At 36.1% G+C, this 11,031-nt stretch overlaps 1 protein-coding gene across 11 annotated transcripts; it reads left to right on the forward strand.

Moving 5' to 3' along the window:
* The first annotated feature begins 5,213 nt into the window (after positions 1 to 5,213).
* LOC137138150 (secreted acidic protein 2-like) lies at positions 5,214 to 10,393 on the forward strand. 11 transcript variants are annotated; one of them, XM_067525129.1, is made up of 15 exons: positions 5,214 to 5,343; positions 5,448 to 5,536; positions 6,018 to 6,068; positions 6,182 to 6,214; positions 6,389 to 6,421; positions 6,543 to 6,575; positions 6,804 to 6,836; positions 6,958 to 6,990; positions 7,159 to 7,191; positions 7,313 to 7,345; positions 8,356 to 8,439; positions 8,819 to 8,950; positions 9,251 to 9,310; positions 9,880 to 9,947; positions 10,091 to 10,393. In XM_067525129.1, the coding sequence occupies exons 2-14, from the start codon at positions 5,476 to 5,478 to the stop codon at positions 9,915 to 9,917; spliced, it is 657 nt and encodes a 218-aa protein (XP_067381230.1). In that variant the 5' UTR covers positions 5,214 to 5,343; positions 5,448 to 5,475; the 3' UTR covers positions 9,918 to 9,947; positions 10,091 to 10,393. The 11 variants fall into 11 exon arrangements, with proteins under 11 accessions (XP_067381230.1, XP_067381234.1, XP_067381231.1 ...); XM_067525133.1 differs by having other exon boundaries at positions 9,269 to 9,310; XM_067525130.1 differs by having other exon boundaries at positions 8,822 to 8,950.
* The last annotated feature ends 638 nt before the right edge of the window (positions 10,394 to 11,031 follow it).

Genomic DNA, 11,031 nt, shown 5'->3' on the forward strand with positions numbered 1-11,031 from the left:
TTGCCAAGTGACCAGCCCACAGTTTTCACCATAAACTAATACACATGTAGCAATGGCAAAACAGCAACAACACATGTTTTCAGATGTACCTTCAATTGTTCTGCAGTTTTACAGCAATGAAATAATCTGCTTGATTTCTCTAAAAATCCTTTTTGTTTTGCAGTAAACAGACAAACAGCCAATCAGGTAAAAAAAAACAGCCAGCAGGTAAAAATGCTGATTTAGTTTTGCACACACAAAGAGCTTCTGCAAAATGGTTTGCATCATACAATACTTTGCTTATACTTTGATGTGCAACTTTTCTAAAACACAACTTTTATTGTGCAGATGTTTTATTGAGAGGCTCAGTTCACATTTGATCTGTTTAAAATCTGAGGCTTTAAACTTAGAGTCAAATTTTAGGTGTTGTAGAATTTCATCCTACTTTGTGCTGCTACTGTACCTTGATTCTGTTGCTCTGTCTGTAATGAGCGTGTTGATTAGGGGACACAACTTTCATGATGATACCACAGTGGGGGTTCAAGACAGAGTCACAGCACGTGGTTCTCAAACGCTGACCTATTAATGTTGAAGTTATATACATTTTTGAAATTAGTGCTGGAGTGTTTTTCCACTGCTTGTTTTATTTAGTGACTGGCATCATTAATTTCCCTTCAACAAAATCTTGATGAAAAAAAAGTGAAGTGATCACCCAAGTTAGCGAACGTTAACATGTGCAATATATTTTATGCAAACCCATTCAATCAGTGGTGACATTTCACTGGATTTTATAAATGTCTGATGATTACAAATTGTAGTGGCATTAGTATCAACATGGTCTATTTTCATGCATTGATGCATTAAGCTGAACAGCCAATCACAGTGGTTTCTTTCACCCAGCTGCCTTCGCCAGCACAACATGTCAAACTGGCCAAAAAGCTGCCGATGGGGGTCTGACCAGCGGCGATGGGGGGGAAACACAGCATGGACAGGAGCCTCCATTTAAGCCTTATGTTGGCCAAAAGCCGACTGTCACCTTGGTGTGTCTTCCCCCCCTTGTACAGATGGAGTGAAGGTCCCATCTCATGTTTCTCCTCTCACTGATCACAAAAACAGATGGACAGAGAAGAGTTTCTCGCTTATTGGCATCAGGGAAATGGAGAATTACAGTAGGTTTCATCATCCCTTCTACAGTTTTTAACCCTGGGTTTTAATCTTCCAAGGGACGTTTTAGTATTATCACGTTCTGTGTTAAATCCACACCTTGACACCACCCTTTTTCAAAACAACACTGCCGAATGCTGCCGTGTAATCTTTTCCAAGAATCTACAGTCATACTGCCAACATCGGCATCTGACAGTTTGTCAAACATCACCTGAAAGTTTGCTTTGGATCCAACATGCGTCCTACTGTACGAGCCACCTCACCGATACCACGTTAGACCAATACGGTGATGCCAGTTAAAATCAGCTGCATGTTCTTGAACAAAAGTGTGCAGAATGTTGGCTTTACAGTCAAATTTGGCTTGATAATTAAAGCATGCATTATCAGCCACATACATGCATAAAATATACTCTCAGTTGTGTAAAAAAGTTATGAGATTTTTCTTTTTCACGCACACAGTATTAGAGAATATTGATATGGACACAAATCATTGTAAATTACTTTGCAGATAAACACTGCTACTGGGTCAAACATTTATAAATGTTTCAGTCTAACCTGCCTCTGTCCCAGCTAGAGTGTAATGCAGGCATCAAATTCTAAATTTGGTTATATTTATAAAATGCAATTATGTGAGAAAAAAAAGGGATGAAAATGTTCTCTTTGTAATTTTGTCAGATGAATAAAATTATTAAAGCATTGCATTTTAGAAAAGCCACGTTAGTAGCACTTCTCTGTTAATAGTATTGGGTTTATCTGAAACAGTACCTCTGGGCAGTAAAGAACTTGCTGAACAATATTCAAAATGCAGACTATATAAGAGAAGGACAGTTATATGAGGATGAGACAAAGACAAATAAATGCAAGGTGCAAGTTTGTGTGTCTCAGGCCAAACACAACTTCTTATTCACCTAAGATGCAGTGTGCATGTCCAAACCCACTCTCTTTCCTGAGGCAACATGTTCTGAGACTTTGTCAAGTCCTCGGAGACACTAAAACCACTGATTACTCATTTACAACAAGCGCTTTGTATAAGGGCTCGACAAAGTGTCAGAATATGGTGGTGGAGTGGTTGAGTTTTGTACAGTCCCACATGATCCACATGAGAAGCTGCAGTTTACTGTGACTGGAAGCATTGTAGCATTTGCACTAAGTCAGCTGTTACTGCGCCCATGATGCTTGTGGCGCGTGGTAGTTTAGGCAACCACAGCTCTGAAGCTGAAAGAATTTGCCTCTTTAGGATGAGAAAGTTTTAAAATGATTTTTGTGGTCTGTTTTCTGGCTCTAGAGGTGTATAGGTGTAAGTCCTGGAGCCGAGGTGCATTTAAAATGATGACCGTTAAAGTGATTCTGGTTCGTCACATTGGTTGACATGTAGCAATAGACAGTGATAAAGTTGATCAGTAATGGTGGACAACTGCGAGAGTAAAACGGATGTAAAGATTGAATGAGTGAAAAGTCAGTAATGCAGGAATATTTAATGAGTAGTTCCTGTGTAACTCCAAACTAAACACTATGAAATACTTTGTAATGAACTAAAAGAAACACACTGGGTGATAGAAAATTTAATTGGTGAGTGATGATGAAAATTGATTTCATGTTGTGAAAATGTCTATACACAGTGATGCTTAAAACCTTGAAATATGACGTGAAATGTTATCATAATTTAAGGCTTTTCAGCGCTGAAACTACATATACAGAAATCTATTACATAAATGAGAGAATAACTGCACACATTCATTTATGTAATAAGAAAAGGAATTTAGTCGTGAATATTTTGTGTGACAAAAGAATGTGGACATGTACTGTAGGCCGGTGAAAATTAAGAGTCACATGTTCTTGTGACCCTTTGCCTGAGTGTTTTCCCTCTGACTTTTTTCTTACTTTGGGCCTCACTTTTAAATGGCTTTGGTTTAAGCATCTGCCAAATGACTAAATTTACTGTAAGTGTAGTAGAACGTGAATGTTTCAGTGGGATGACAGTCAGGTGGGATTCTGGGAGGCTCTGCCTTAAAGAAATCTGAGTGTCCAGCATCAAAGTAGAACTAAAACACTTGTTAAAAGCAGAAACCAGTGTTACACACTCTTATTCTTTCATGTCACTTTTTCGCATCTTGCATACATTAGATGTGATCGATTGTATCTGTGACAAAGATAGTAAGTAAATATTCAGATCTAGATTGTCTTTAGTTATTAATAAGAGTAAACTGAATGTGTAATCAACAGAGGTGTTTTCTTGTCTCATGCAAATGCTCAGTCTTTCAATGGCATTGGTCTAATTTATATTTCAACTCCTGTGAAACATCATCACTTTTGAGAGTAAAGTAGCTGTTTTAACCCTCAACATACAGTATAATCACAAAATGTACAAGTTATTTGCAGGCACCATTTCTTCCTCTGTAATTAAGGATGCTACACCAGGCTGTTTGTGTCTCCTGGAAATGGTGGTTGATTTCTACTAATTCCTATGTTTATGTAGCTATTAGCTGTGAATGCAGACAGACACATGTTGTCTTTTAGATCACATTCAAGTTTACTTTACCTGGTTGTAATATCTAGATGCCGAACAGAACTGTTGGCTCTATAATAAAGGGCGTTGTTGGACCAACAATGTCATTACATAAATTTAAGTGAGACAAATCAACAAATACCAATTTAAAGCAGCCATGCTTAGATGTTTTTTTAATATTTGTAATGGATTTATGTTTGCATTTGTGACTGTTTGCTGGCTGGGCGGATCCTCAGTTTCTGTGTGAGCTAAACCTTGCCTCCGTGCTGAGCAGGCACGCCAAAGAGATTAAAGTTTTCAATCAACAAATTCATGAACAAATAGTAGGTGGAGGCTCTAATATGCCAGACAGAAAGAATACAGACAGGGTGCCATGGGGGCCATGAGTTAATTAGCTTGTGTTACTGTGTTCCTCTGCCTGCTGCAGAGAAGCATCCCCACAGCATGATGCGGCCGCCACCATGCTTCACGGTGGGGACATCATGTATTTAATGATAAAGTGTTTGGTGAAAACCAAGAGCAAAAACATGTGCTGCAAAGGACAAACACCACGTTTAAGAATAAAGTCTGACGGTAAATCAACCATTACAACACTAAGTATAAGTGGTGTAAATGATTCATATTTTTCCTTTTTACAATGGATTTTTTGCGTACATCGGTGTTATTTGCTCAGATATTTCCAAAAGCTAACACGTGTAATGGAACAGATTAGTTTGTATATGGCTGACCGTCACTTCGGATTTTTGTACTGACAACAGACAATGTGACAGGATTCCTGGATGCCAAACTTATCTCCCACCTGTCTCCAGCATTAATGGCATGTTGCTGTAACACAACCCACGGTATGGACTGACGTGTAACATGTGGCAATGGGAGCTGGAAAATCTGTTATCACCTCAACATATCAAGTCATGAAATGTGACAGGCACCATTTAATGGGGTTGTTGGGGACAATGCAACACTGGCGCAGCTGCATTTTCAAACCCATTATATCTGAGAGGAGGACTAGGAGACCCCGCACAAAGGTCGAACTTGAATTTAGTTCACCACCGAAGTAAATAAGTAAAAAATGAAGAACAGCTACTTTATGTCTGAATTTCTTGTGCTACATGAAACAACTTAAAGAGACATTTGTCTGGAAAACACTATCATGGAAAAAGACTTCCATTCAAGTAGGCACATCAGCTGTGGACAGTTAGAATTTTTTTGTAGGTAGCAGCCATATATATAAAAGCATAGGTTTGTTGTCATTCAGTAGCTTTGTGGATGTATTAAATAGTGTTGTGTCTGTCATCAACAGTCATGAAGCACTTGTTATTCCTTTTGTCCTTCCTTCCTCTTCCACAATAGGATTTTATCTTACTTTTTGCAGATGTTTTAACAGAACCGAGCAAGTGTTTAATTTTAGAGGACATCAGAATTAACTTGTGTTGCACTGCGCCGCTGTCAGGTGAGCACAGGTAAATGTGTTGACCTGAATCAGGGCGTTGTAGAGGCAACATCATCACTAAACAAATATAAAGAAAACCAAAGGATGAGCCAGTTCTTTATTGATGCGTGACCCTCCATCCTGTTGTGGAACCTGTTAGAAAGTGTATTTAAGAGCTGGTGCTTCGTTCTCTGTCATTGTTCAGCGGCTCTACACAGGTCTGCAAACTCACACTGAGAAAAAAGAGGAGAATAATACTCTGCAGGTTTGCTGACAACTTATCCACCATCTTCTCCATCTTTTAAGGTTCCTGTCAAGGTTCCCTCTGCAAAGAGCAGACAACCTAACACCTGTTTGTCTTTCTGAAAGGTTATCGTTATCTTTACCACATCTAACCATGAAGATCCTAACAACTACATTTCTGCTGTGTGCCATGGTGGTACTGGTCTCAGCTGCAGGTTAGTGCAAACTGGCAGTGGCGTAAAGTACTATTTAGTACATAAGGTGTGTAGATGTGTAGTAGATGTGAATTGATTATTATTATTAGAGTTTTTGTATTTCTGCATCTTTCTAATACTTCACAGCTAGATTTATCTGATCACTTCACCAAGCTGCTAGATTAAAATGTGGCTTTTTGCATTAGTAGCATTAGTAGTAACATCAGTAACACAATAAATGTGCAATCTGGATTATTAAGTATACCTCTCATATTTTACATTTATATTTTCGAAAACAGGATATTACTCTAGTTCAAAATTTTTTTTTCTTTCTAAGACTTTGATTAACAAAATGATCCTAATCTCACATTGATGCCAAAGTATTAAAAAGTATTTAAAAAATGCCAGAAAGCATATTTGGATTTTTCCCAAAATGCCACAGTTTTCCTGTACACATAAAGGATCTGATTGTTTCTTAAACCACTGTTTACTTTCCATCCAGCTCTTCCAGAAGCAGAAACTGCACCTGGGGCAAGTGCCGCTCCTGTACAAGGTGAGTGTTGGGTGTCTATATGCGATATTAATACATTTACAGTGTGGAAACTATAACAAATAAACAAATAATCAATCAATAATCAATTTTAATTCAATACTCTCTATGTTCAGCTGATACAGTTGACGATATAGTGCTGGTAACAGGTTTGTTTTTTTACTTTTTAACCTCTTTTATAGTTTTATTACAATGCATTACACTTTGGATTTTTCCCAAAATGCCACAGTTTTCCTGTATATATATATATATATATATATATATATAAAGGATCTGATTGTTTCTGAAACCACTGTTTACTTTCCATCCTGCTCTTCCACAAGGAGAACCTAGGACAAATGGCGCTGCTACAGAATGTGAGTGTTGGGTGTAGCAATGTCTATATGTGATATTATTACATTTACAGTGTGCAAACTATAACAAATAAACAAATAATCAATCAATAATCAATTTTTATTCAATACTTTCTATGTGTAGTTGATACAGCTGAAGAGCTAGGGCTGCTGACAGGTTTGTTTTTTTACTTTTTAACCTCTTTTATAGTTTTATTACAATGCATTACACTTTGGATTTTTCCCAAAATGCCACAGTTTTCCTGTATATATATATATATATATATATATATATATATATATATATATATATATATATATATATATATATATATATATATATATATATAAAGGATCTGATTGTTTCTGAAACCACTGTTTACTTTCCATCCTGCTCTTCCACAAGGAGAACCTAGGACAAATGGCGCTGCTACAGAATGTGAGTGTTGGGTGTAGCAATGTCTATATGTGATAATAATACATTTACAGTGTGCAAACTATAACAATTAAACAAATAATCAATCAATAATCAATTTTTATTCAATACTTTCTATGTGTAGTTGATACAGCTGAAGAGCTAGGGCTGCTGACAGGTTTGTTTTTTTACTTTTTAACCTCTTTTATAGTTTTATTACAATGCATTACACTTTGGATTTTTCCCAAAATGCCACAGTTTTCCTGTATATATATATATATATATATATAAAAAATCTGATTGTTTCTGAAACCACTGTTTACTTTCCATCCTGCTCTTCCACAAGGAGAACCTAGGACAAATGGCGCTGCTACAGAATGTGAGTGTTGGGTGTAGCAATGTCTATATGTGATATTATTACATTTATAGTGTGCAAACTATAACAATTAAACAAATAATCAATCAATAATCAATTTTTATTCAATACTTTCTATGTGTAGTTGATACAGCTGAAGAGCTAGGGCTGCTGACAGGTTTGTTTTTTTACTTTTTAACCTCTTTTATAGTTTTATTACAATGCATTACACATAAAATTTTAATAATAAGCTTTTACATTTACTCCCGTAAAATGTGAATGGTGTTTTACTATTTAAAAGGTATTTAAAGTTTTAATGTTAGTTTTATCAAAACCATTAGTTTTCTGAGTTCAGAAGTTCACTTTTTTTGGTTTCTTTCTAAAAGTTGGTTAAGAAGATTGACACCACTTATTTGACATTTTCTAAATTAGTCGATATCCACACAGACAGTAAAAAGGAATTGTCCATCTGTCTAACCAGGATTAGTTCATTTGTCTGTGTTTGTCAGCCATAAACAACAACAAGCTAACAAGCTAACAAAATATGAGCAGAGGAGATTCAGTGTTAGTTTTAGCATCTTTGTGGTGATTGTGGACTAAATAATTAATTTTGAAATCACTAAATTAGTTATGATATGAAAGTACAATCAGCTCTAGTTTGCCTAACTCAGCACAAAACACCGGAAACAAATAGAAAGAGTAAAGCTCAGCTTTACGAAGTATCATTTGATTATTTAAATAAAAAATAAAAATAATCAGCTAAAGAGTGGTTTCACCCTTTTTAATCTAACTCTGCACATGTACATATAGTATTTCCCAAATGTTGTCTTTTCTTGTGCAACTTTGCTAAGATAATTTTTCCATCCAGAATTTGTCTCAGACTGTTTTAGATCTTCCACTTTTTCTTTGCTTTCTTTCTGAGAGTTGGGTAAGAAAAAGAAAAGCACTCTAATGGTGTGTAAACTCAATATGAAGCCGCAGACATCTATTTGTTAGATGTCAGAAAAACACCCACCTACTGTAAAAGCACCTTCACATTTTCTTACACATTTAGCTTTGTTTGGTTCATTTTTGCAAAAGTGTACGAATATAAAAATTGACAGTGGTGTAGTCATCAGCTTTAACTATATAATCTGACTTGTTGCTGCTTATTGCTGTTATTTTTGTTTTTTTTTTTTTTGTATCCAGAAGATGATAATGAATATGAGGGTAATGATAATGATGGTGATGAGGATGATGATGAAGATGATGATGCAGATTCTAATTCAGATGGTAAGTATTAAGTGTAATTATATCTGTTTCAGATATATACGGTTTGTACCTCATTTGTAAGTTGCTTTGGATAAAAGTATCTGCTTAATGACAAATTGCATAATATATTTAAACTGCTTTAACACACAATAATTCTACTTTTACTATTATTTACAGTCCTTTTACTTCTAAGAAAGGGTTTTTAAGATTAGCATCGCATAAAGCAATAAGTTGACAGTTTTTTTAGTTCATTTATTGTCTGCAGGTGGTTAGCCTAGCTTAGCACGAAGACGGGAAACAAGGGGAACAGTTAGCGTAAAAACACCCACCTACTGTAACAGCATCTCCAAAGTTTATTCGCATTATGTCACCATTGCTCACTGTTATATTTCATATCCAGAAGATGATGATGATGATGATGATGATGATGATGATGATGAAGACGACGACGATGACGACGATGCTGACGCCGACGAAGATGATGATGAAGACGATGATGTCCTCATCATCTATGATGAGGACGATGATGATGGTAATATAATGATGTTGATAATGATGTATTCCGTGTAACTATGTCTGTTTGAAATATCAATGTTTTTACTGAACAATATTTTATAATTACTTTTATAAAAAGCAATACTTTATACTACACAGTTTTATTTTACTTTATTTCATTTCTTTGAATATGAAGTTAAAATTAACAGCTCAACACAAGCTCATTCAAAGTTCAATAATTCTTGTGATGTAAGACTGTTGACCAAATGTCAAATACTCTTTTTTTTTTTATTTTTCAAATGACACACTAATGGGTTAAATAATACTGGTGTGCCAGACATTTCATCTCTTCCAGAAGAAGAAAATGATGATGACACAGACGATGCTGCTGTAGGAGGTGAGCATTCAGTGAATTAGTGTCTGAGACATATGTTTTCAATGTAATAATAATTAGTTATAAATGCATAAAAGAGCAGATGTTCCAACACAGTTTTGACACAGTTAACCAACAAACCATGACATTGATGATATTTACAAAATTTCACGCGGCTACTGAAATATTAAATTTAGGCTAATAGTAGCCTAAATTTATATTAATAGTGTAATAGTAGTCGAAGTGTCCCTGGGCAAGACACAGAACCCCCAACAGCCCACTCCCCTCCCCAGCCTTGCAATGCCGGTCCCAAGCCCGGTAGAAATTGGGGAGGGTTGTGTCAGGAAGAGCATCCGGCGTAAATCACTTCATTTGCTTTCTGTGACAGTTTGATGAAAAGACTGACAGCACTCATACCTTAGACAGTTATAAGACAGAGACACGAGAATAAGACAGAAGAACCTCTTACAGAGACATGAACACATCTGTAACTTTTGTGCATGTTCTGCAGATGGAGACTGTTTTTTAGGTTTTTTTTTACACCTTGGCAAAATGTTCTACAAACACACCCTCTCTTGTGTATTTGTTGTCAGGTACCAACGCCCCTGATAATGGGACGCAGAGTGCATAAGATGCAATTGCTTCTGAAGAACTTATGGAGGTAAATCCACTCAGAAACACATTCCGGTCTATGAATATTTTAACTCTATAATATTTTTATCGTGTGTCTATACAGTAATGCACCAGATTAGGACCTTAATGTGTGCGGTACTGACTGACTCCTGTCTTTTTTGCTAATTACAGGAAACATGACACGACGCTTGGGCGGCATGAGGAGTGATGCTCGTTTCCCGTCTATGTGACACGTCTATCATTGCGGATTGATTGGGTTGAACAGAGACTTAATTTTAATTGCAAAAATACCAAACACTATTGGATGTGTCTTCCTGGTTTCAGTCTTACATACAGTTTTAATGCTGTACCTCTTATTTTGCGTCCTCTTCTTCTGCTGTAACACCGTTTAAGGAATGCTGTCAGCACAACTTTAATTTGCAAAGTGAAAAATAAAGTTTCTTGTTATATGCAAAAATAAAACACTGGAACACAGTTGCCTGCAAGTGTGAGATAACTATTATATACAGTACACCATTACATCGGTTCCACCATGTTTAATTACTGCAGATACAAGAGTTGTCAGAGGTCAATTAAAACATGTATCAGACACAACCTTACATTGCTTTGTAGTATCACCATCTGGAATTAGCAAGTCATGAAATGTGAAAGTGACACATGTTCTGCAGCTGAAATGTAAAGATGACTTTGTCTGTTGGCATGACTCCCACCGTCATTCATTATATTTTTGCCATGATGCCATGATTTGTTCTTCAGGGGAAATTATTTGAAAGTTGCATGAAAAAGATGATGCTGATTTCTTTTCTCATAAATTGAGCCATGTCTTACATTTTAACTGTCACAGTAAACCTCACATTGTATTTAATGAAGTAACACACTAAATAACACATTACTTCCCAACGCAAACATATTGGCGCAAAAACACATCTTGTATGGGTAAATATTTTTTAAATGCAATGTATTTATTTAATTCCATTAGTTTCCATGTAATTCCAGAATTTATGCAAGGCTCCAAATTTTTCTATGAAATGTGTGCGCAGTGACATTAGTTAAAAATAATAACTCAAGGCGGGAGAGGACGCTGGCGTTGACTGTTCGCCGCTTCTCCGCGC

Source organism: Channa argus, chromosome 12 (assembly GCF_033026475.1).
Source record: "Channa argus isolate prfri chromosome 12, Channa argus male v1.0, whole genome shotgun sequence".
NCBI classification, from domain to species: Eukaryota; Metazoa; Chordata; class Actinopteri; order Anabantiformes; family Channidae; genus Channa; species Channa argus.

What these genes read in the sequence shown, in the direction of transcription:
- LOC137138150 (XM_067525129.1), top strand. Translation starts at nt 5,476, where the DNA reads ATGAAGATCCTAACAACTACATTTCTGCTGTGTGCCATGGTGGTACTG. An exon ending in AAGTGCCGCTCCTGTACAAG is followed by an intron (nt 6,069 to 6,181) that starts GTGAGTGTTGGG and finishes CTCTATGTTCAG; the next exon opens with CTGATACAGTTGACGATATA. An exon ending in AGAGCTAGGGCTGCTGACAG is followed by an intron (nt 6,991 to 7,158) that starts GTTTGTTTTTTT and finishes CTCTTCCACAAG; the next exon opens with GAGAACCTAGGACAAATGGC.